Below are 21496 nucleotides of genomic sequence, written 5' to 3' on the forward strand. Positions count from 1 at the left end.
TAATTTTATTTATATTAATTATATTTTTTTATTTAATATTTATATTAAATAATATATTTTTATAATTATTATATTTTTATATTATATTAATATTTGTAATAAATTTATTAATTTAAATATTTTATAAAAATTAATTAATAAATTATTTATTATTAAAATTATAGTTATTAAATTAATTAAATTATATTTAATTTTAATTAATGGTTTAAGTATAATTTATATAAAATAAAAAGTTTATTAATTATAATATTAATAAAAATAAGTTAAAAGTTTATAATATTTTAATAATAATTTATATAATTAAAATAATTTTTTTAATAAATTTAATTTTTATTATAATAATAATGTTTAATAAAAAATAATTTTTAAAAGAAAAACGATTTTTAAAAAAAAAACGATTTTTAAAAGAAAAACGGTAGTTGTTTAGGTAACGATTATTTAAGAAATAACGTTACTTTTTTAATAAATAATGTATATAAGAAGTACGGTACTCTATTAAGGAACTGTTTTTCAAAACCACCTTTTGCCACTATGGTAGGTACGCAGTTAACATATGTAGGTAAAGCTTAAGGTGCGGGGGAGTTACCCCGCGAAGCTTGTACTAGGTATCGGGAGGTGCCTGAAAAAGGAGATGTACCTAGGTACCTAAGCTACAAGCCACAATCCACAAGCCACAAACTCTAAACATCCATGGATGGATGGATGGAACCATTGGTGGTTCGTCGACAGAGGCGCAGCTTCATTTACTCAGTTCATATTCAAACTTAAGATGGCTATACTCAGACATGCCATGAAACAAATATATCCAAGCACTTCTAATGCTTCTAATGCTTCTTTTAACTTCCCCTTCACGATTAAAAGCTTATATCTAATCTTGATTTGAACTTGTACCTGGCACCCTATCACTCAGTTCTTGTTCCTCGTCCTTCATTCTTCATTCTTCATTCCTCATTCCTCATTCCTCATCTCACCATCTCACCATCTCATATCATAATTAACCACTATCATAAGACCTACCTTAGGTACCTAAGATAAGGTAATAAAAACATCACCGAGATGTCTTCACGAGGGAATCAGCGAAGAGGTCCAAATCGGAACAGCGAGATCGGCGAGCACGGCGAGGAATTGCCCATGTGGAAAGACATCAAGGACAAAGGCACTGCTATCACCAATGCCTTCAATGACAGCAGTTCCAACGTCAACAAGATTCGCGACCAGGAGAAGCTCATGGCCGAGAAGAGGACCAAAGGCGGTGAGTCCCATTTCCGCCCCGTCTTCCATCTATCAAAGTCTTTGTTTCATTAAGCATAACCAAAGTAATCTGATACTTCTCATTAGTCCTCACTGTAGAAGACTATAATACACTCGATGACTTCTACCGTAAGGGTGTAAAGGCCAATGAAATCGCTAGTCAAGCCATCGTCGAAACAATCGAAAAACTCAAGGTACTACGTGCCGTGCAGAAGGCCAAGGAGGAGCAGCAAGAGGTAAACACCTCGAGAGTCCAGCGGGCTAAGGAGTCAGCCGCTGCTGCCTCTTCTCTATATGACTTTGACGGATCTGGCGAGTCGTCCGTCCCGTCTCCAAACCCCACCATACGCCGTATAAATAATAATAACAAGGGTGACCGTGACTCAGTCCCCCCTAGGGATCGTTCTACTCCGGCAACCAAGGCGGGGAGCGCCGAACCGCAAGCCGGACCCTCTTCTAACTCCATCCGTACCAAGCAGACATTCGCCAAAGACGATGAGGTCGCTTTCAAGCCGAAGCCCGTAAGTAACGAGCAGACGGACTGGATTCTAGGCATCGTCCAGGATGTGCGCGGCGACGGAAAGACGAGGCGGTACAGGGTTCTCGACGCCGACGTGGACGAGAATGGTCACCAAAAAGATTTCCGAACTTACGCTAGCAGCATGATCCTTATCCCTAGAGAAGGGACTGTGCTGCCGCCATTGGAGACGGGTAAGACGGTGCTGGCGCTTTATCCCAATACTACCACGTTCTACAAAGCCGAGGTTATGGGGATGGATGGCGACGGGAAGGTTAACTTGAAATTTGAGGGCGAGGAGAGCAGCAATACAATGCAAGCCGTCATCCGTCGACACGTTGTGGAATATCGAGGTTGAGAAGAGCGAGTTTTGCTAGATTGATTGATTAAGGTTAGGAGTCCAGGCTGATCGGATGGGGCCCGATCTGGAGTTACTGGTTCTTCAGGAATTCAATTTTTATATGATTCTGTAGTTAGTCTACGAATGGGGTATGCGGGTTGAATTCGGATTTTATCTTGATGTTTACTTGGGCGATAAAATGGCATCGTATACTCAAACATACCTAATTATTGAACTAGTAGGCTTCTGATGTTCCCTTTTGTATATACTGCCTTTTACAACGTATTCAGGCTGGAAGAATATATTACCACTAAAGAGACGGATTTGATTTGAACTTCGACTTGTAAGGGTCATGATACATGCTTACTAGGTGTAAGTCGCAACACCATATAATCAGATCTACGACTCAAGTTTAACAACTTGAAACGCTTCTTGGCCATGATAACACCCAACCCATCAGGTGGGTAGGTAAAGGATGAATTTTGTGATTCAGGTTGAATTAGACCCCATAGTCTGGTGTCTTTCTGACGATTCAGTAGCCTGCCAAGTAACAGCTAGCCTTAAGCTGAAAGAGGTCGAACCCAATGAGTTGAACAGCAAGGATATAATCCCAAATCGTTAGCTGTGTCGCTATTAACATATCAAATCTCAATACGGGCTTATAGATCTAAGATATCACTTATAGATAGGTATGCAGTGCATTTCCATCGAAGGAGGGGAAAAGGTAAGGGGTATTACTTGACCCTGGATCAGTGCATATACAACAATACAACGCGCCAATCATATCTCTCTATCCCATCCAATGCAGTTCACATCCGCGACAAGCCTCCACCTGTCAGGGGGTTTCCTTCGTCATGGCCAAGTAGCCAGCCGTTTGTAAGCTTGTCCGTCAGCCTCTAACACACGAGGATGGAGGACGTGCCGTGTTTGCCATCTGGAAGCTTTTCTCTGCTCTGCCAAGGAGGGAAGTTATTTCTTACAGATGATAGATAGCCAAATAACTTCCCCAAAACATGCAGGATAAATGGAGGGATCCCTTTTAGGCTTGATCTAAAGTGATACATCGTCCAATACATGTACCTAGTTACCAGACCTAACTGCATTATTCCTTTCGTCAACGTGCATGCGTGCCTCTGACTAACACCAACATGTTGGCTTGCATCACGAAGGCGGACATGACGGGTAGATGTACGATGTACGAGTTGATGATTCTGGAAGTTCGAGGCAGTATGAATTGCATTTAGTTTCATTCAATCCGTCTTCGATTCTGCTCGCTGTTCTTTCTCTCTTTGTTTATCTATCTGCAACAACTTCTTAGATCCGCAACGACTTCTTAGGCATTCTTCATTCTTCATTCTTCTTAATTCTACCTTTTAGTTTATAGGTACATTTTATTCATACACTGAGCTGGTCTCACGCCTTGCGTATTGTTCTCATCCTGCACATATAATCCATCTCAGCTATCCTATTCCTTGAAACTGAGCCATTATTATTAGCGGAAACAAGAATCTCTTAGTAGGAGCATAGACGGCGCTGAAGATTCATATCCATCAAGATGCTGGCAATCGTTACTCTAATAGCCCTGCTGAGCTTTGCTGAGGCTAGCCGGAAAACACCGCGAACCGCTATACCTTCAAGCCTCAGTTCGCCTTCGACAACGACAACGTTGGCGACAATACCATCAGTTATGACAATAGTACCAAGTAGCATACCCTCGGTCCAGCTTAATACGTCAAGTCCTACACCGCGGCCGACGAGCGCTGGCGCTGCTAAGAGCAGGTGTACTACTTTACCACTCGATGCGCCTACGTCCACATCTATATCAACTCAGACCACAATCGACCCTGAGATTACGCCCTCGCCCGAATTACCACCACCAGGGGCTAATTTCCACGAAATAGGTGTCAAGTATGTGCAGACTACATACTATAGCTGCGTAACCTTTCCTTTAGAAACGCACTGCGGCTGGCATGAACCTATATTAGACGCTGGAGCGAGCGGGATCCGATGCGAAGGTAGTGGGCAGGTGGCTTTACGCGCTGGCGTCGTGGCTGGTATCGTCGCTGGCGGCTTGGTACTCGGGCTTTGACATCTAAGTGAAGTCCCTTGTATATTTTTTCTTTCTTTCCTTTTGGGTATGGGCAGAGATACCTCTTAACCTAATGACTTACGAAATATGATCATGATATGTCTGGGACGCTTTGCGATTATTAGATACCTAGGAAAACAGAGGCGTTCAGGAATCGATAGTTATAGAGTTAGTAGTTACTATGATAGTAAAAAAAAAAAAAAAAAAAAAAAAAAAAAAACATTATTAGCAGATGACCATTAGCAGATCTCGTACGATCTCGTGCGAATAAGTCACGTATGAACCAGAAACATGAGCTAGAAATGGGTATTGCCATGACAACTCCTTGATTTATGCTATCGTAGGGGAAATCCTTAAATTCATTCCGTCACGCCTCGAGGAAAGTTCACTAGTACCGCGTCGAGAACTAGTATGTAGGATGCAGAGATGCATTTTCGCGTATAATGCACAGAGCCAGTGCCGAAGCCGAGCCAAATCCCACTCCGCAAAGACCAGACCAGAACACCTAGAAGCCCATCGTCTATTTCTCCTTCTTCGCCTTGGCACCCTTGACCTTGGCGGTACCCCGTAGGGTCTTCTGTCGGTTCTTGCGCTGCTTGCCTGTATAGTTGTTAGCATTTCCATTTATATCGAATGCATTCATTCCATCAGTCCTCCAGATATAGAAACGTACGTTGCTGTCTTGACGCTCTCTCAGGCTTGGTGGCCAGGCCGACACGAACCAGTCGGTACTGGGGCTCAAACTTCTTCATGGCCTCGGGGGAATCGTAGACTAGAGCGAATCCAGTGGTCTTGCCGCCACCGAATTTTGTTCGCAGACCAAAGACGGAGACCTGGTCCTTCTGTGCCTTGTACATGGTGGATAGCTTGTCTCGGAGCTGGTCCTTGGAGATGTTGGCTCGGCCGGGGTGCAGGATGTCACTATGATCTGTTAGTTTCGGTCGTGTTCGACTATTTCTCACATCCTCGATCGTGATATTTCCATCGAATAGACGGTATTCTTTATTTATTATTATCGAAGTGGGATGCAACGTACACGACCATCTGCTTGCGACCGAGGAGAGGGTTGCGGATGAACTTGCGAGTTCGCAACGTGACGGGGGTCTCGGAGTCAGCCATCTTCGCGATTTAATGACGGATCGAAGGGGGAGTCGAAGAAACGATCTGTCCAAATGGGAAGGTTGGCGTTGATGTTGCTGCTGGATTAGTATTCGGGTTGAGGTGCGCAGGGTGGAAAGGCCTTCACAAAAATTCGTTAGCCGAAAGTGGGTGGATTGGTGGATTGGTGGATTGTTGATTGTGTGTGATTGGGGCTAAGACCCGGTCCGAATAAATTCCCGACCTGCGCTTTCTGCTTTCTGCTTTCTTTTTTGCTTTAAGTTGTGCACAGGGCAAGACCCATACGCGAGGTTAAAACCCTAAGGTATTTCGCACAGCCACACCGCCCATCTCAGCCACGTAGTGTATGGTACCTAGGTACATGTAATTCAAGTCTATTTCCAGCATCGCAGCATCGCAACACCGCAACATCGCAACACCGCAACACCGCAACATCGCAACATCACCAACTTCAACTCCGCGAAGACTAAGTAAACCATTTGACTCAGTATTGTCCTGAGATTCCAAAAATTTTACCCGTTCGAAGAGCTTGAAACTTGTGGACCCTTTGAACATGCCAGTAAAAGAACACGAGCTGAAAGCTGATACCATCGACCGCTTCTGTTCTCAGTACGTTCAATTAGAAAAAGATCTTGACTATCCTCCACCTGCACTCCTGCAAGACGCAGATATCCAAGATACTATATACCGCCGCATCTTTTCTGATGACGCTCTTGCTTATCCCCCTCCTCGGAGATACCAGCTACGAGTCCTTAAGGAGCTCACGTCGAGGATCGAAGCGAGTATCGAGGACTGGGATCGTCACGTAAGGAAAACCATCTCTTATATGATTTATTTATTCCATTATACCTATATATATAATATATATATATACCTTCTATAGTTCATATCTCTTGCCATGTAGCCATGGTTGATAACCCAATTCCTTAGGGGGTTTCGGACGACTTGATGAATACGCTCTCTTGTCTCCTAGTACACCCATTACCCTCCGAAACCACTGCTGCTCAGCAGAAATCATATGTGACGTATAGTCTATCTCTACTTGACAGTCGTGATAATGTTACCCAAATTCCACCTCAGATCACACTGCTCGAGTCGCGCAATCTCATCTCTGCTTCGGGGACCACCGGTTTGCGTACTTGGGAAGCCTCCCTTCACTTGGGGCAATTTCTCTGCGCAAACCCGTCGCTTATTCGAGGGAAGCGAGTTTTAGAGTTAGGATCAGGGACCGGATACCTATCCGTATTGTGTGCTAGATTTCTCACTTCTACTTTAACTATTGCCTCAGACGGTTCTGATGAGGTTGTGGCAAACCTTCCCGAGAACTTCTTTTTAAACGGCCTCCAAGACTCAAAGCAAATCCGGGCAATGGATATTAAATGGGGCCATGCTCTTGTGGGAACAGAAGACCAATACTGGAACGGCGGCATGCCGATTGATGTGGTCCTTGGCGCGGATATAACCTATGACAAGAGCGTCATCCCGGCTCTCGTTGGAACATTAGAAGAATTGGCGGGAATGTTTCCGCATGTTATAATTCTCATTGCCGCTACCGAAAGGAACCAAGACACGTTCAAAGCCTTCCTTGATGTCTGCCAAAAGAGATATTTCAACGTCGAAGAAGTTGACTTTAAGCTTCCATGCAGACAAGACCAGCGAGGTCCATTTTACAGCGACCAAGTGCCTATTAAGATATGCAGAATACAAAAGTTATTGAGTTCTTGAAACTCGATGCTATGATAATCACACTTCCTGATTATACTACATTCATCGAGCTCTAGGATAACAATATAGATGAAGGGGCTAAAGAGGGCTCTCGTGGGACTTCGATAATTAAAAACCTTCAGTTATCATCAGTGCAAACGTCCAAGTACCAGCAACAATGCCTAGGTATTTTCATCAAGATTCCAAATCACCTTGTGATCTCTTGGTAAGTAACACCAAGCCTCCTGGATAAGGCTGCCCGCTTCCGTCCGTAACACGTGTGCAACATAAACGCCATACAAACACCATAACACGGGATGAAGCACTGTCATACACTACAGAGGTAAGTCCTAGGAAAATATGCCATTCAATATACGGGTTGACAGACGGGTCCCTGGGGGAATCTCTTACTTCTATCCTTTTTCCCTCTCCGTCTCATATATTAGCGAAATACACCTTCTGGCGTAAGCCAATAGTGATGCTATTCAGAAAATCATTCGCCTTGCCAACACCGGTGATGGAATGCCGGGCTGGAGTCCGCTTCACGACACATACATGGGATTTCGAGTATGGAAAGACGTTGATTCTCACGTGGATAGGCACTGTCGACTTGGTCAATATCGACCTAGCCAAGTTTACAACTGAGGGACTCATGTGGACTGGTGAGGTCGCTAAAAGTATTAGAGCTTCCCCCAGCAGTTGTAAAAGTTTATAGATACTCACAGAAATATAGGATATGAAGGCAACAATACATTTATGTTGACACCCGGAATCGATCTTACCCCGGGTGATTACGTCTTCTACATTAGCGATGGCTGGTGTACGGATGAATCGCCCAAGCTATCACTCCCTGGCGGCTTTCTACAGGTAATGATATATTTTCAAACTCTTCTCACTACCTCCGCCTAATAATATGGTTGGCAGAATAACACCCCTAGGGATATTAGTGGCAAAAATTCTACCGTCAACCAGGGCGATGATGGATTAGCATCCAGCGCCACAACAGGGATTAGTATAGGTTCAACCCTTGGTGGAATTTTTCTTCTACTAGCCTTGGTTGCCTTCTTAATCCATCGCGGGCGGCGGATTAGAACAAAGTTGGAGGACCCAGAAGCCAATACACAGAATAAAGGGAAGCAGAAGCAGAAAGAACCGCAAATTAGCACCCAAGGGACTTTGTAAGACCCCAAAATAAGGGTATATTCTACGATTTAACGATGGTGGTTGTCAATATTCTTGTAATGCAAGCAGGAGTGTACAGCAAGCAAATCAACATTGGGTGATATAACACGATAGACATTACCTACCTAGGTACTTAGTTGGGTATGTACAAGGGGTTCATACCAGCTGCATCTTAAAACTACTAGTATCTTATCAGCATCTACATAGGTAGATAAATAAATAAATAAATACTAGAAACTTAGACTTAAGTCTACAATCAATAACATGATGCCTGAAGGCGGATGGGTATCTATCGGATACTTAAATCCTACCTCAAGACTATTGCTAAACAACTGTTAAGAACACGACCTTACTAACGCCGTATAAAGCAGGGACCACTGGACTCCAACATTCATAATCACAAAAGTCGAATTCCCTATCCTCACTATTAGTTGGCTATGAAATAATTTTATAGCGTAGTCTTGCATCTTCCTAAAGACAACAGTGTCGTGATGAACCGCCTTTTCTACGCTATCACTAGTAGTTGATCCAGTAGAGAAGCACTTCAGACCTCGAAGCTTCGGCTATGGCCTGCGGGATGAATGCTATCAAAGAAGACTTTTTAAGCCCTCTTAGCCGTCCAGCATGCCGTCATCTCTGGAGAGGACTGGGGCCCTCCTTAGTAATTCGCGAATATCTCGTCTAACGAGAGAGCTAGCTATCCTCTTAGTAAGGCTAAAGCGTACTATCCCAGCGAATAGGGGGCTTGGGAAAAGTAGAGATACTCCTAGGTACCAAACGTATAGAGGGTTCTAGGTACTAATAAGTAACAGGATACAAGTTGAGACAGGGCACTACTACTCAATATGAGATTAGAGATATCCGACGTCAAGGTAGTGGTCAATTAGCGGCCTCATCTTAACCTAGACTGAACGTGTAAATCATAAGGTCATCTGAGTAGGTAGAACTATGGGTCAGTGTGGGAAAAGGGGTTATATTCAGGTTCTATGAAGTATTACGTAGGTTAGGTAGGCAAGACGTCAGAAACGATACCGAACAAAATAGGCTTGGCATATAATTATAATTGAGCCATTGATCACTATCTAGAGTCAGGCATGAGTCTATCGATAGGTGTCCCGACCACAAAGCTAAGCTCCAGCCTACACAGCTTTCTAGGGAATAAGCATCCACAAGAATCGTAAGTGAGATGTTCCCTCCGTGAGGTCCCTCCTCCACACTCAACGTATTTAGAAGCGAATAAACGTGTGGTTTGTGCGAGAGAATGACATGAAGTATAAACAGCAAAAGAATCCCACCAACAGGGTTTTCTCTCCAAGCCGCTCTGTCCCCTCGAAGAAGTGTACTGCTGGATGCCAGCCAAGGGATCCTCGGTATTGCAAATAGAAATCAACAGCTCAGAATGCTGCCATCCCTTAACCCAGTTACCAGCGCCCTCCAAAATCAAATCGCGAAAGGAAATGGCCATTCTGTTCTCCAACCTAGTCCCGTCCATTCGTGCGTAATCTCTGCTTAGAGGGCTCTACCACTCCGTCGCGACGTTCATGAAAAGACAAAGACGTTGGGAGCATGCGATCATTATTACGTGAAAATTTGAGGCCGGCTGCACCCTAAGCTACGACAACACCACCCTTGCGCTTCTCGGCGCTGGTGAGTACGAGCATGGGCGCTTTTCGCTGACCGTCGATCGACTCGGTCTTACTAGAGCGCTGAGAACCGTTTTTGAACACACTCGCAAAGCTACCCTCGCTATCACCGCCACTGGACAGGCTATCAACACTTTTCCGCGACTTCTGGCGCGAGCCAGGGCGGTCGGAGCCAATAGCTCCCCAACTGCCACTTGTGGAAGTCCTGGAACTAGCAAGACTGGGCTCTGCATCGCCTGAGAGGCTGCCTGAGCCACTACGCCCAGAGTCGGACTCGTTATCAGTCAAAGGCGTGCAAACTTCCTCCGCACTCTCGGATACGGGGCTCATGCTTCCGCAGCTACTACCCGTACCCTTGCGCCTAACCATCCCGGCCTTCACAAGATTGTGAACAGCAGAGCGGCGAGTTCGCTGAGCGAAGTTCTTGCTGCCTTCGTGCTTGGCAGTAGGCTTCGCCCTAAGCTCATCAAGTGCGGGAGGACCGCGAGGCTGACGGATAGGGTGCTCTCCAGCACGACCTTGGCCAGGGCCATAGCCACCATTAGTCATGGGAGTAAGCGGGAAGGAGGCCGTCTTGGGGCCAGCCGACTTAGGGCCATCATCCATCGACAGTGACAGACCCTTATTTCCATTCGCGAGGGAGGATGACTTCTTATGGCCGCGACGGAAGGCATTGGCAGATGGAGGTGGTAGGGGTGTAGGTTCCGCGATTATTTCTACCTTCTTCGGGGGCGAGGTAGTTCGGTAGGTAGGCGGGGTGCTCTCCATGGGAGGCGGCGAAACCTGAACACGGGGGGTGCCGTTGTTTGCCTGCGAGTGATTATAACCCTGAGGAGTACCAGGAGTGCGGTCCACATAATTGCCGACGTTCCTCATCTGAGTAGTGTTCTGGTTAACGTAGAACATTTGCTGGCCGGCGGCGTCATAATAGGGGAAGAGGCTCTGCTGAACTTGCATGGGGTTAGCCATCGACTGCTGCAAATTCTTAAGCTGCTGCTGTTGTTGGTACAGATTCTGCAGGGCCATCTGCTGCTGCAACACTGACTGTCCGCTGAGGCTCATTGCCTGGAACTGCTGAGCTGCAGCCTGAACACTAAGCAACTGTTGCTGCAATCGCTGCTGCTGCTGGGCTAGGTACATATTGGTCGCTACCAGCTGAGCATAGAGCGAAGGATCCATTTGATCTTGGACTTGCTCATCAAGATGAAGCTCAGGGGGTGCTAGGATCTGCTCGGCAGTATAATGCTGCTGACTAGAGCTCATCATCGGGTTGTAGCTCTGCTGCTGGGTCGCAAGACGGGGGAGTGACGTCTTAGGTCCGCCATACATGCCGTCCTGGCCACCATACATGTTTCCAGCACCATCCCTGCCATGTACACGGGTATGCGGGATAGTGGAAGTTGGCTCAGCGGCAAAAGAAGTTGCGGTAGCCGACTTTGGAGCCGTCCTAAGACCCGCAAGCAGGTGAGATCGGCTGGTTCGCGGAGTGGAAACTCCGTTATCCTTGGGATCAGTGGGAGTCTTCATAGACTCGAAGGACAAAGGTTTAATATTCTGGCCGCCACCGCGGCGTGAAGCAAGCCCTCCGGTGGGCATGCCCAAACCGGTTGGCGAAGTGAAACCGTTGTGTGACATTTGAGCAAGACCGCCGGTGTCCATACTCAAATTATAAGCAACGCTGTGATCTATCAACGGAATAGCTGTTTCAGGGAGTCGAGATGCAAGATCCGAATCCAAGCGACGGTGAGAGTAATTAGAAGTGAAATCTAATAAGGAATGGATGATCGCCTCCGGAATAACAGGGCGTCCAATATGATATTACAACAAAGTAGATTGATGGGAATAAATGTGATCCAGACAGGGCTGATTAATGCGATGCGGAATTGTCGGGACTGTCGATAACGTCGATTGCGATTGCGTGGTGTGTAGCCAGACAATCGGCGCAATGGCTAATGATGTAGCAATTGGGAAGGATGTCGTATCAAACGCGGCTCGCCGAGCAGAATCCAACAAAACCAAGACAATTGTGCTGATGCTGGTGATGGAAAACTGTAGACAAGAAGCAGAAGATGGATACGAGTAGATACGGCTGTCGTGGAGTTGTTTTGTCTCTTTGGGGAATAATTATTAAACTAATCCGTGGTCGTGTCCGAATGAGCGACAGACGATGCTAATGACAGGAAGCTGCGTAGCTAAGCCAAGAAGGAGAAAGGTTGAAGATTGTCCGAATGAGGTTTCCCAATTGATCCGGGTCAGAGACAAGGCAATGAACAGAAGTCGGTGCAAAGGACGGGATAGAGGAATCGCGGCCTCGAAATTACGCAGGGGACAAGGTAGAAAAGACTACCTAAGGCTGGAGCTTTCTTTGTTGGCTTGACTCGTCCGAGAGCAGCGTCACGCTGGCAGGCCGAATCCTGATCCTGAAGGTTGACAGTGTCGATTTGTAGCACCCAGGGCTTTGTTCTTGGGCGTTGATCTTTGCGGAAGTACCTTGGGACGGGAAAGAGTTCCTTGTTTCTAGGGACTCTTGACGAAAGAACTGAGAGGATGTCTAATGCAACCACTCTAAACAATCTTAACCTTGCGGGTGACTTTTACTTCTCCTAAACGTGTGCCGTTCACAGTTTCTTGCTATCGGGTTGACGTAGTTGGGAAGGACGATATTATGATCAGTCAAGTATAAGGTATACGGTAAAGGCGATTCGAATCGAAAACGGCGAGAAAAGAAAACTTCGGTAATTTGTACAATGATTAAGGAGTCGAATAAATCGATCGGGTCTTCCGGCTCTTCTATCTTTCTTTTTTTTACTTTCTTCCTCTTCTTTTCCCTTAATCCTGTGAAAAAAATACTAAGCTGGCGATGATGGTGGCAAATTGTCGTCTTCTCGAGATAACGCGATGTAGGAACTGCCTCTCCTCTTGACGCAACGACGAAGGGCAAGCCTACGACGGATAGTAATTGGATTGCGCGCGAACACAAAAAATGGGAAACCTCGAGGAGGATTAGGAACCAACAGGATAGAGAGAGAGAATAAAGGAAGGGCGAGATGCGATAGGGGGAGATAAGGAGGGGAGGAAGAAAGAGAAGATGGACAAAAAAGTTGAGAGTGTGGTGGATGAAAGGGAAAGATACTTGTGCCTGGTCTGCAGGAGGAGTGGGAAAAGTGAAAATTGCTGCAGTGGGTTTTTGGCGGGTGGGCAGGTCGGGCCAACGAATGCAAGCACGCTGCACTTTGCTGTCTGGAACTGTGGACTGTGGGTTCCTACTGAGGACATTAGGACATCCTATTCGTCTTCGTATAGTGATAAGAAAGTATTTGCACTGTATACCTACCGACCTAAATTGGTCGATGAGTCGAAAAGAGCATCGATGATTGGCTGCAGGGGCTCAATTTTGCCGCGGTGGTGGATGCTAGCGAGTTAAGATGGTGGATCCAAAGCACCAAATTGACCATTGACCACTAATCCAGAACCCGATTTAGGATAGCAGGCACCGCGCCTGATATACATTAGGTACATACATGTATGTACGTATATCCATGCCGGGGAAACTGCCCCTTCTACTAGGTACTTGACGGTATGTATGCTGACGTACCTACTTATATCACAGCTGCCTACCTAGGTATATCAAGATGTAATAATGTATGCACCTATATAGTTGGAGAAGAGACTTGTTCTCATAATGAAAAGATCAGAATACACCTACATATGTAAATATACATCTCTTCGACAAAAGTAGCACTTCGAATTGAGAAAAATGCATACCGATTTTTTTTAGTTTAGCAGGTCAGAAGGTACAGTGCAATACAGTGTTATACGTGTATGTAGATCTATGTAAAAAGAGTGTGGTGTGACAGCCAGCACAGTTTAAAAGTGGTACCACCCTACTCAGACCTGCCAGGATAGATGAGCTACTAGTGGCTGAAAGGGATTTTTAGTCTTTCATCGCGGGGATTAAGAATTAACCAACCAGAAGTGAGTATCCCCTCCTAAAAGGGGGACCAAAAGGAAAATTTAACCAAGCTGTTTAAAAGTCCCAAGCTGTTTCTTGCAGCTTTCAGGACCCGGTTTTATATTATAACATCTCGGTACATGTATGTGCACAAAATCATAGCTAGGATAAAGGTACAAAACATGGTGTAACCGAAGACTTTAACCACCTCTGCCTCTACGATAGAGACGAGAAAAGAAAAAAAGAAAAAAGAAAAAGATTAGCAGTTCTATAGCGCTGCCATTTTATCTTCGCCGTTAGTGTACTTATGTATATCTTGCAGGCATTCCCGATCGGGTTCCTGGTAAGCATTCCTTTTATCGCCTTCGCATCGACCAATTACTTGTATTAATGGTCCGACATTCGATAGGTACCAGGTACCTTGTTATGTTCAAGGTTTTTCAGCTGATATTTATGTTTAGTTAGCTACCTTTAGGTAGGTACTTAAGATATACTCAATACCTACCTAGGTACCTATGCAATATGTATTACAGACCCTTATAAAGTTAGGACAGTTCAAGATACTTGAGCTTCTATGTCGCCTCCAAACATCGATGCTTCATTCTATTCAACTTCTATAACGAAGAGGCGCAGATACGTAGACACAGATGCGAGGGAAAAAAGAAGAGACGAGAATGCCAGAAGGATCTCGTGAGCAGGCAAACTGGGCTTGACTGAGCCCTGTCATCGTCCGGATTTGGACTCGAAAGGATCTTTTCCCTGTATGCTTCCTGTATGGTCTCTGTATGGGGAGATTAAACCCCTGTGATCGACCACTGCCCATGCTTGCATGGTTGTTTCATGTGCCTGAAACCCAGCCCACCATCATGGAGACATGGAGTCATGGCTGCAGCAGTATTCATCATCCGAACATACCTAACCTACATATGTAGTATCCTTACACAGTAATCCGTACACGGATTACCTTCGTAACTTACCGGCTCACCTAGGCAGACAAGATTCCTCTAAATCTCACTAAGCTAGTCTGACCACGACGACATACACGATAGCATATCAAGACATTTACAACTACAGTCACAATTGTAACTTGAACAGAAAGGTCTGACTCAGGTCATTGACCAACAACGCGGCAGGCATGTGAAATGGAACTTAGAACTAGACATCCCGACTTTTGAGGTCGACAAGATTCGGCCTCATATATTAACACCTATATTCTAGAATCCTAATATATATATCTACGTAGATATCTATATAATAGACGTAAATACATTGCGTCACTGGTTCAATAGCAGTGATCGACATTAAACCACGTAGGTCTTCCTGATGGATGAGGAATAAAGATCAACGCGATGCAGCCCGCTCCCCATGAGCCACAGCCCCAGAACCCGGGTCAATGTGCCCCAGCTATCCAGTTGCTAAAACCATCTGAGACGTTCACTCACAGTCCCACCACCCAGTGGGGAAAAATGGTAAGCTTCATACATACGAATCCGTACTCCATACGTACACTTCAGAATCAAGGTCCATGGATGTTGACCCACGGACGTCGGACGTTTGGAGCAAGCCTCAAAGACCCCTCGGGTTTGGGAAAGGTCACATCTGCTTCTCAACACCGTCTAGCAGCATCCACCTTGAGCGCGTCTAAGTCCAGCCTTAAATATTCGTGAGTTACCATCTATTTTGACGCCGAATATAGGGGAGGGACGCACGTAGCCGCGGCTAATGAGCCAGTCAGTCCAACACCGACCAGCTTTTCAAACGGCATGCCTTAGGAGGTAGGTACATACAGCCTTACAACCCACGCGACCCCGAGCGACCTGACGGTGATATATCTTATTTACGACGTCCGTCACTACGCCAACAGCAATACATTAGGTACTCACATATCCTTCTTCTCCCTACAATCAATAATATGATTTATACTTACGTACGAACAAGACTCGCCTTAGAGCTACATAGTATAGTGAGCTATTCCCGAACGAGAGGTGCTACATTGCACAGTACAAACGAGCGATTCTCCCTTACTCCATCTACTATGTAGAATTGAATAAGAAATGCAAGCTGCAGGGACTACATACATACCGGATTATGTGTGCAAGGCTGTATGTACTATCGTATTCCGCATGCAACATATAATTACGATGCAACCTGAAGTCCGTGATCCTCCCCACCCCCCTCCCCCCTGCGCATGAGCGGCGCTTAGAAAATGACGAACCGAACCGAACCAAAATTACAACCTACGCATGCCGAGTTCAAGGGTTCAAGCGCCCGCCGAGTCCGCTCATGCACGGCATCGGCAAACTAGTTTCTGGCTATAAGTCGTTTGGACCCCAACTATATTTGTGTACACGACTCTACGTGGCTCCATTAGCCGTGGCGAATCCGCGTTCAGATCTCCTATTCGTTCGCCTATGTAGCAGCCAGTGGACAGTGGCTTGAGACAAGAGCCTGGCATTAGGGCTGGCCCTGGGGGCTTCTGCGAGTGATCAAATCGAGCTATACGTTGATAAGCCGCCAATTCCACGTGCTTAGCACCCCAAATACGTCCCAAATACATCCCTTTCCCTTGGCTAACGAGTAGATAACCAACGAGGCTGTGTGCTACCCGACCATGTAATGATAATATATCCGTCGTCACACATAGCTTACTGAGAGCGGCTCGGAGCACTTGGTACCCAGAATATTCTCGCATTAGACGGTCAACACGTGATATCCGAAGGGCAACGACAGGCGGATATGTCCATGGTCCATAATAGCTTCTTAATTCGAAGAATTCACTAGAGAAAATGATATATCCATTAGAAAAGCCAGTTGTATAAGGCCAACGGGAGCACAATAGAACGAACCGGCAAACTTCTAGGGTACCTAGCAAATAAACAAATACGTTAGTTAAATACGGAACAACTTGTACTTCAGAAACAGTATAGAACATATGTTTAGAAGCCCCTAAATAGAGCATTCGGTAATCATAATTAGCGAGAATTATAACATTGCCTTTGATGTAGTTATAATTCAAGACTCTACTCGATTATTTCTATTCCATCATAACCTAATCCCACTGGTAGTACGACCCCATGTGACTCAACAGACATGAAGCCCTCGAGTCAACCTAGGCTTGAATCAGGACATACTAAAAATGACTAGGGGTCGACACGTGCAAATAGCCAGGTATGCGCATATACAATTTCCTCATCTATTGTTCTAATGTGCCCTGGCGCTTTTTCTAGTAATAACACATGTAATGAGAATCTACCCCCTCCTTTATGCTTCAACGCCATGGATGAGTCTCTAAGAATCATATCTTTTTCTAACAAGCGACATCTAGGTAGGGCCGGTCTTTAGCTATCAACTTTGCCTGATAGTAAGAACTACCTAGTCATTTCGAGTATTCTTTAGTTTTCTCCTAAGATAGTTTAAAACAAGTTTAAAAAATACTAAGGAGACTATTGTCCGCACGGTATATCAATCTTAACTTAATATTCCAGCGATGACTGAAGTTTGCTATCACTGTCAGGGTACGATACTATTGCCTATGTCCGCTGGGTATCTAGATAGTTTTTCATTGGCGAGGGGGCCGATAAATATTACAAAGAGGGCCAAATTAATCGCCATTCATAGTGCTCACCTATTAGGGGCTTGCAAGGAGTTCAGTGGGTGGTTTACTAATCTATCTCATATGACGCGATGAAGCATATTTAGAGTATCGTAGTTGATATATATTAGCGTCATCAATAGGGCTGCCCTCGTAGAGGAGCCGCTAGATATTAGGCCAAGTCTATATAAGGAGGGTATTCCCCTATCCTTAAAAGGGACATGGGTCAAAATAGTCATCAACACACTCATATACTATAAGCAAAGCCACTGCCTCTCGCTCAATGTATCCATAATCCCCGATTGTTAACTCCTTACAATATCTTCTGCAAGCTAATCGTTGATTTAGGGCCCGCAGTGGTAGGCCTGAGCGATGAGCTTAAGGCTCTTAAATTCATGGAACATTAGGTACCCAGACACGGAGGTATGGCCAGTTAGGATATAAATGTAAGATATAACAAGCGTATGCACCAATCCGTAGCCTTCATGGGTTCGTCTTTATAGGTGGTAGCGTATGAGTACCTAAGCTCTTTCGTGTCTTCTCCTCAGATCAAATATTATATATACGGGTTGGCCGCCTATCGGAGAAAGGAAATAAAGACGCAGTAGTTTTGCTTCAAAACGGGATTCCTAGATTTGGTTTTTCAAATTCTTGATATATATTTTGCGCCTGCCTTAAAGGATAGAGTCGTTAGGGTTCATAGCTATGAGTAGATGATTGAGCTGCTAAGGATAAAACGCGTTCATTTTGGAGTAGTCTATGTCATAACTTTCTCATTTTCCCTTAGTAAATAGAAGTGTTCCTACACTGCTGGACTTCTTTCTTTGGAGCATGGTCTTGATTCTAGGGGTTGAGTGCGGGAAATGTATATAGAAGGCGGGAACTTGGGGATAGAGACCCTGAAAGGAAGCAGATGAATAATATTCTTTACTGTGGCTTCGATCAAATCAGGATAGCTTAATACATGGCGGCGCGGTCCGATTACTACCTCCCTTTGACATATAGAGTCTCAAAATCATGCAATAAGCTAGAATAGCCCTAGAGTCAACTGGAACTCATCTATGACCTTGAGCTAAGTTGCGCCAGCATTCACAAAAGTTCCTCTACTAGGTGGTATTTTAATTGCTGATGATAGCAGCGCGATTACGTCCAGGGATGAATCATACATGTACTCTAGAACCATATTAGTAAACCCATACGCTTCTTCCGGCACAGATTCTAACCTCCCATTACAGGACTTGCCAGCCACCTCAGATGTCCCTTCGCATGCCTTGAATAGGACACTGCAAGCGTATAGGATATTTCGTCCCAAGTCCTGTCAAATATTGGGATGCTCGGTCTTGACTTCTAACTTTGATCGACTCGCCACTAACATGCATCTGGCCGCTTACCCTTGTTGCAATGTGAACTTTACGTAGGTCGTTTAGATACGTACTATCGGAACGTTACATATAGGTAGCCTACTAGTTAACGACATTGCCGTAGGAGACGACCCTAGTTCCAGCCCTAGGATAGAGATCTCATTTGACAAGCCCAGCCGGCTCCCGAGGCTTACGGCAGATCCGAGAAGGAATGGGCGGATCGGTTCCCATTTATTACCTCGATCAAGGTGTGGTTGCCCTACAGAGATCTAGATGCTTGTTTGTTATACAATTTAAACAATACCTCGCGAGCATCATAGGCGAAATGGCATACCATCTAATTTAGGATCACCGCCACTCGGTTTCCAACTTAAGGGTTATATGGTAGTAGGCCTCCATTTATATTAACTTGAGATAAAAGATATGAGCATGTAATTTTAGAATCCTTCATGAAGATGGTTCTCTGTATGTATCAGCTGATGTGGAGAAACTACCTTCTATAATGGAGTTGATGTGCCATATCTGAGATCTGTCGGATAAGAGGCCGCCTCCCGAGCTATTCCTCTTACACTGAGTCGGTGAGCACCTTGTTGAAAAGGGCCCGAATAGGTAATGTAGTCGGTTTTAGGCCTTGTAGGAAATACAAAAACCGAAGGCTTGTCGTGGGGTGTGTGGTAGTGTAATTGAATGAACCCGCGCGCGCCTGTTGTATCTCAGGGTAGTTGGTCGGAGTCCTACAGGGGTACTGGGCCATGGGGGTAGATATCAGAGAGCTCGATCGACCTAGCCTATTCATGTTGGTTGATGGCACGGCCGTACGTGTTCCGTATTGCAAGTGGACCGATGTAAATGAATTTACTTTCTTGAGCCGCAATGCCGAGCTGCGGCACACTGCATGAACTCTGCATATTACTTTCGAGGGATCATCATGTTGTAAACTCTCCATCCCGCATGACAAACTCGAAGCTTATACCATGATAATAATAATAACAGATTTACCTATTTTACACCGAGGTTGCGGTAGGACGAATCTTCGGTCGTGTCCGTCCCAAGGAAGATGTCTTTACTTTTCGTAGTAGCAAAGGATTTTGGGCACTTGCTTTACTCTGGCTCTCTGGTCCAAGCTTTCATCTAAGATCTTAAGTGACAACCGTATGGTCAATCTTCCTCCTAAGACCGGAGTCATCCCATATGGAAGGTGGGCGGATACCGCATTGTGCGAACCCTTGCTTGGATCCTGGAGACACCTATGTAATATGACGTGAGATCCCTCGGTCAACCAGGCGAAATCCTCCTCGGTCGTGACAGGGCAATGGCCCGCCGCCAAGGCTAGGCCGTGGAGTTTAATAGTATGTAGTACTTCGTAGCCAGAAGGGTCAACATATTTCCTTATTCGAGTGACAGGAGACTAACATGATCAACGCAGGGTTTTATGTGCTTCTGAGACTTCCAAGCACAGTGATGCAAGGGGGGTCCGGGTCCTGTGCAGACGTTACATACTCTAATGTACCTAAGATTCAGCCCTAAACCCGTTGGGAAGCATGACGCGGGGACATGGGGCTGGTCTATTCCCCTGTTCGCCTGTTCCCCTATTCCTCATTTGGACGATCGGTGAGCGGTCACATTTTCGTCAAGCAGAGGCCTGTTCGTCCTTTGCGTATTTCGGACAGACGGGATTGCTTCACAGCGTACCTCCTGGCAAATCGGCTTTGTTTTTCGACATGTTTACGGGCCGATCGTCTCGCACTGAAGAATCGACGTGCGCGATGCCATCCGGAAAACACGCCTCTCTAAATTAGAATCGTGTGAATAATGTATCTGCCTAGAGTAAGCAACCTACTAGCACGACGACCGGGCTTCTCATGAGTGCCCAGAGATTTAGGGGTTTGCATGACGGACCCATATGAAAAAAACCCCAAAAAGAAAAAAAAAGAAAAAGGGCCTTTGCATTTAGCAGAGCTAATATAAGTGACGTCAACATTGTTAACACTGACTGAGTAGCATAGAAGGCTTCGCATAAATGAAATTGTTTCGATGTTGATGCAAAGGTGGCTGAGCCCTATCCTGAACACCAACACAGCCGTTCTCTTCGCGAACAAATAACGCGCCGCGACACTAAGCTCAGAACACCCGGCATGACCGAAGCCACTCCACGCAGTAAGCGAGGGATTAAAAAAATAATTTTCTTGACAATTCGGCAACATGTGGAGGAGGCAATAGTAAAACTAGACGAAAAGGGAAAATAGTACTTTTATCGACGTGGGAGATGTTGCAAGCTGATGACTCTAAACAACGCGGAGTTGCGGAGTTGATCTGTCGGGAGACATGGAAGTATATACATGGACAGAAGAAAAGAACAAAGAAATGATCGTAACAGACGTGAGTAAAATAATACCGTTCTCCCCAATCCCAGTAACCAGTGTCGCAAAACAGGTATATCCTTTTCTCCCCTAAAAGTATAGCCGCCTTAAGTAGAGAGAAAAATGATATGTCAAAATCACTTCGGAAGTGTGTAGAAATGCTGCCCAGACAGTTTTAGAGAATGAATATCTCGGTCCTAGCTCGGGGTAGACGCGTCGTAGTTCCTAGCGTGGCCACCGACCAAAAAAAAAACCCATCGGAACTCCTCCGGCTCCTCCGGGACGCCGCTCACGCCTTAATATTCCAGGACGACTCGAGTCTTTGGCGTTCCTTCTTTGTTGGGAACTCGAACTCGACCCTATTTTCTCGTTGGAGGCCCTGATGG

General features: G+C 45.4%; 7 protein-coding genes across 7 annotated transcripts; 4 read left to right on the plus strand and 3 right to left on the minus strand.

Annotated features, from left to right (window-relative positions):
• The first annotated feature begins 632 nt into the window (after positions 1-632).
• Positions 633-2837, plus strand: F4817DRAFT_354192 (SGF29 tudor-like domain-containing protein). The gene is made up of 2 exons (XM_049305486.1): positions 633-1252; positions 1339-2837. Exons 1-2 carry the CDS (start codon positions 1057-1059, stop codon positions 2124-2126), a joined length of 984 nt encoding a protein of 327 aa, XP_049153704.1. The 5' UTR covers positions 633-1056; the 3' UTR covers positions 2127-2837.
• A 171-nt stretch (positions 2838-3008) lies between these two features.
• On the plus strand, positions 3009-4417 carry F4817DRAFT_354199 (uncharacterized protein). Its single transcript, XM_049305487.1, has one exon. The coding sequence runs from the start codon at positions 3664-3666 to the stop codon at positions 4195-4197; it is 534 nt and encodes a 177-aa protein (XP_049153705.1). The 5' UTR covers positions 3009-3663; the 3' UTR covers positions 4198-4417.
• F4817DRAFT_354201 (putative 40S ribosomal protein S24) lies at positions 4395-5564 on the minus strand. The gene is made up of 3 exons (XM_049305488.1): positions 5234-5564; positions 4871-5118; positions 4395-4797 (listed from the first exon to the last, which is right to left on the minus strand). Exons 1-3 carry the CDS (start codon positions 5314-5316, stop codon positions 4718-4720), a joined length of 411 nt encoding a protein of 136 aa, XP_049153706.1. The 5' UTR covers positions 5317-5564; the 3' UTR covers positions 4395-4717.
• Positions 5565-5869: 305 nt separating this feature from the next.
• F4817DRAFT_321267 (putative methyltransferase-domain-containing protein) lies at positions 5870-7041 on the plus strand (the record flags this gene model as incomplete). The annotated part of the gene is made up of 2 exons (XM_049301272.1): positions 5870-6121; positions 6247-7041. The coding sequence occupies 2 exons, from the start codon at positions 5870-5872 to the stop codon at positions 7039-7041; spliced, it is 1047 nt and encodes a 348-aa protein (XP_049153707.1).
• Positions 7042-7270: 229 nt separating this feature from the next.
• On the plus strand, positions 7271-8445 carry F4817DRAFT_20769 (uncharacterized protein). The gene is made up of 3 exons (XM_049298654.1): positions 7271-7697; positions 7754-7887; positions 7945-8445. The coding sequence occupies exons 1-3, from the start codon at positions 7499-7501 to the stop codon at positions 8200-8202; spliced, it is 591 nt and encodes a 196-aa protein (XP_049153708.1). The 5' UTR covers positions 7271-7498; the 3' UTR covers positions 8203-8445.
• A 618-nt stretch (positions 8446-9063) lies between these two features.
• Positions 9064-11609, minus strand: F4817DRAFT_20778 (uncharacterized protein). Its single transcript, XM_049298655.1, has one exon. It carries the CDS (start codon positions 11502-11504, stop codon positions 9810-9812), a length of 1695 nt encoding a protein of 564 aa, XP_049153709.1. The 5' UTR covers positions 11505-11609; the 3' UTR covers positions 9064-9809.
• Positions 11610-16053: 4444 nt separating this feature from the next.
• F4817DRAFT_354205 (uncharacterized protein) lies at positions 16054-16769 on the minus strand. Its single transcript, XM_049305489.1, has one exon. It carries the CDS (start codon positions 16754-16756, stop codon positions 16079-16081), a length of 678 nt encoding a protein of 225 aa, XP_049153710.1. The 5' UTR covers positions 16757-16769; the 3' UTR covers positions 16054-16078.
• Positions 16770-21496: the final 4727 nt, after the last annotated feature.

Source organism: Daldinia loculata, assembly GCF_022478755.1.
Source record: "Daldinia loculata strain CBS 113971 unplaced genomic scaffold F4817scaffold_106, whole genome shotgun sequence".
Lineage (NCBI taxonomy): Eukaryota > Fungi > Ascomycota > Sordariomycetes > Xylariales > Hypoxylaceae > Daldinia > Daldinia loculata.

Excerpts from the sequence above, each read along its gene's own strand:
- F4817DRAFT_20778 (XM_049298655.1), bottom strand. The coding sequence starts at position 11,504 with ATGGACACCGGCGGTCTTGCTCAAATGTCACACAACGGTTTCACTTCG.
- F4817DRAFT_354199 (XM_049305487.1), top strand. The coding sequence starts at position 3,664 with ATGCTGGCAATCGTTACTCTAATAGCCCTGCTGAGCTTTGCTGAGGCT.
- F4817DRAFT_354205 (XM_049305489.1), bottom strand. The coding sequence starts at position 16,756 with ATGCTCTATTTAGGGGCTTCTAAACATATGTTCTATACTGTTTCTGAA.
- F4817DRAFT_354192 (XM_049305486.1), top strand. The coding sequence starts at position 1,057 with ATGTCTTCACGAGGGAATCAGCGAAGAGGTCCAAATCGGAACAGCGAG. Across the intron at positions 1,253-1,338 it reads CGAGAAGAGGACCAAAGGCG|TCCTCACTGTAGAAGACTAT; the intron begins GTGAGTCCCATT and ends ACTTCTCATTAG.
- F4817DRAFT_354201 (XM_049305488.1), bottom strand. The coding sequence starts at position 5,316 with ATGGCTGACTCCGAGACCCCCGTCACGTTGCGAACTCGCAAGTTCATC. Across the intron at positions 5,119-5,233 it reads GGTCGCAAGCAGATGGTCGT|TGACATCCTGCACCCCGGCC; the intron begins GTACGTTGCATC and ends AACAGATCATAG. Across the intron at positions 4,798-4,870 it reads GAGAGCGTCAAGACAGCAAC|GCAAGCAGCGCAAGAACCGA; the intron begins GTACGTTTCTAT and ends ACAACTATACAG.
- F4817DRAFT_20769 (XM_049298654.1), top strand. The coding sequence starts at position 7,499 with ATGCTATTCAGAAAATCATTCGCCTTGCCAACACCGGTGATGGAATGC. Across the intron at positions 7,698-7,753 it reads GACTGGTGAGGTCGCTAAAA|GATATGAAGGCAACAATACA; the intron begins GTATTAGAGCTT and ends ACAGAAATATAG. Across the intron at positions 7,888-7,944 it reads TCCCTGGCGGCTTTCTACAG|AATAACACCCCTAGGGATAT; the intron begins GTAATGATATAT and ends TATGGTTGGCAG.